Source organism: Psammomys obesus, unplaced genomic scaffold (assembly GCF_907164565.1).
Source record: "Psammomys obesus unplaced genomic scaffold, mPsaObe1.curated_primary_1811, whole genome shotgun sequence".
NCBI classification, from domain to species: Eukaryota; Metazoa; Chordata; class Mammalia; order Rodentia; family Muridae; genus Psammomys; species Psammomys obesus.
In genome coordinates, this window is record NW_026595746.1 from 1 (window position 1) to 2,836 (window position 2,836).

Below are 2,836 nucleotides of genomic sequence, written 5' to 3' on the forward strand. Positions count from 1 at the left end.
GAAGTCACTCTCGTGCAGTGGAGTATTAAGCCCACCTTTCAGTGGAGTGTCCACATTGGTCAAGGCCATGAGGTTCTGAGCTTCCTGCAGAATCCTGTCTTGGGAGGCCGGTGTCCATGGTGTTCTCAGAGCCATGCTGTTGTTTTTGACATTGTACACAAACAGGAGAGTGCTGAAAGCAGAATTTGTGATTCCAGACTCCTCTGCAGTCTGCCATGCAACTTCACTGGCCTGGCCTACTTTGACAACTTTCTGGAGTTCTGCATCTGAAATCTGAGGGGCAGGCAGCACTAGCTTGCTTCTCTTTTTGGTAAACTCAGAGATACCACTAGTTTGAAGAATAGCTGATGTTAAATCAGATTCCTTTTTCCTTTTTAAATGGTATTTGTCTTTTTTTCTATCTCTTCCTTCTTTTTCAGATCTTAGCTCCCCATCAAGATCCTGCTGTCGTAATTTCCTGAAATCTGCATCAAGTGCCTGGTAATTCTCCTCAGAAGTATCATAAAAACCAAGAGCAGGCTTTTTTCTCAAATGGTATTTCAGCATTATAATCAACTCCTCTCTTCTTCTTCCTTTTCTTCTGAATCTCTATGCCAGCTGCTCGAAGCTCTCGTCTTTTCTGGAGGGCAGCAAGGCGTCTTGCTTCTTCCACCTGCTTTTCCCTTGCTTTCCTCTTAGCCTTCTTTCCTTGAGTATTGGCCAGGCGGGCTCGAGCCTCAGAAAGCATCTCAAATTCATCCTCATCCATATCGATTGGATCAGGCCGAGCTGGCTTTGTTTCTGGATTTGGATCTATCTCTCCAGGTTTAAGTTTTCGGGGGTCGTCTGTTGTTTCCTCTTCATTGTCCCTTTGGGAAGTCTTGTCCAGGAGGAATTCATAGTGTTCCAAGCACTGGGCTGCTGTTCTTCCTATGATCGGAGCAATGTTCCTCCACTGCGTTGGCATCAGCTTGGCCAAATGCAAGAGTTTCTCCTCCTCTTCTCTAGACCATTCAGTTTTTTTAATACTTGGGTCCAGCCATTCATACCATCTGGCTTTGCACTGCTTTGCTGATTTCCTATGCAACAATGAGGCAATCCTATACCACTGGCTTTTCCCATATTTCATTACCGCTGCTTTCAGAATTTCATCCTCGATATTCCTCCACACGCCCCCTTTGATCATAATCCGAGGCATCTTGATGCGGGAGAGTCCTGGCAAGCAGCCGAGAGGAGCTTCAAGAAAGTAGTAACGGCACTTCGGTCACAGGATGCAAAGAAGCCACTGCCTCCAAGAGCTCCCCCTTTTCCTTTTTTTTTTTTTTTTTTTTTTTTTGTTAAATAGTAAAATAGCTTTTCTAAGCAGAAATTTCAGTTACGTAAATAATTGAAAATGAGAAAATATCAAGGATTTTTCTTTTGTAAATTTTTCACTCACCCAGTGAATTTTCTCGGGCCTCGGCAATGTTTGGTAGAGATGCAGTAATGTTAGCTCAGCTCTGGGGTCAGATCCTCAATGTGTGAAGGGGATAGATCTAGCAGGGTCTGGAGACAGAAGGTTTGGAAACACACTCTGTGGAGTCTGGAGAAGAATGAACCTGGTTAGGCCCTGCAATCTCCTTTTATAGAGGCTGTGATGACCATGCCCACTTCCTTCCCTGGTTGCTTTTACTAATGCTTCCAATAGGTGAGCTCCAGTAGATTGAATCAACCCTGTTTCCAATCTGCACAAGCAAGTCTCCACAACAAGGTTTCCTGAGTTACTGTTTAGCTGGGTGGAAGCTCACACCTTTAATCCCAGAGTCCTAGGAAATGTACTACTGAAGCAGGAAGATTTTTTTTTAGTTCAAGGCCAGACTAAAATACAGAGTAAGAACTTTGCTTTTTTTAAAAAAGTAATTTTACAATATTTTGCTGTACCTAAATATTTCACAGTGTGCTTATATTTTGCTTTTGATCATGTAACAGATGATGATGATGTCATTAACTTCTGATTCTAGCAAATACCAAAGACTACTTTCTCCAGACATCTTCATTCCCTACTCACTCAACTTTATTTTCTGAAAAAAAAAAAAAAAATCTGTAAATCTCATTCTATTTACTATTGACTCTGTAGAGTGACACTGGAGTTCAAGGTTTTCTAGCTCCCCAGCTGTCTTTAGTTCATGTTGACCAGACAGAAAATTCTGTATTAATGCTGTAGATGTGCAATAGTTAAGAAACTTCTGCATCTCAAACAGGTACTTTTGCACATGCTGAGTTTGTATTTTTCGTGTTCTTAGCTGAAAACTTTCCCATTCTCTTTGAAAGATCCCCGGAGGGTATCTTCCGTCAGAGAGACCCCCTCCCAAGGATCAACGAGTCCATTCGGATGCAAACAGCAAGAGGCTTTTATTTTGATTTACGAGTACTCGGGCAGCAAGGTCACTCAGGAGGACCTTGCGCGCCCCCTAGATGGGAAGCTGGGGTTTTTATAGGGTTTTAGAGGCAGTAGCACTGGTACAGAAGCGAGAGGGCATGGTTACAGGGGGCTGATTGGTACATTTACACGAAACCACAATTTGCGTCAAAGTTTGGCAGGGGCACCAAGATTCCAGGAACTGGGTGGTCGGGGGGGTAGGATGACCCCTTGACGTGGCCCGCCACCTGTTATTTTGTTTTTCCCTATCTTAGCTGAAACAGTCTCACAGATATCTATGAGAGTGATTAACACAAACTGTTTTTAGTATGACTGGGGCAGCCTGACCACAGATATCCCAAGTGGGTGACACAGCTAGGATTTCTCAGTAATTTTCCAGTTTCTCATCTGGCCTTCAGAGTTTTACAAAACAGTGGTGTCTCACAAAATGGCATTAGC

At 43.3% G+C, this 2,836-nt stretch overlaps 1 protein-coding gene across 1 annotated transcript; it reads right to left on the minus strand.

Moving 5' to 3' along the window:
• Positions 1–3: 3 nt before the first annotated feature.
• LOC129685871 (cell division cycle 5-like protein) lies at positions 4–1,192 on the minus strand (the record flags this gene model as incomplete). The annotated part of the gene is given in 2 exon segments (XM_055619381.1): positions 4–525; positions 527–1,192. Coding segments are annotated over 2 exon segments (1,173 nt in total), but the record flags the coding sequence as incomplete, so codon positions are not given.
• Positions 1,193–2,836: the final 1,644 nt, after the last annotated feature.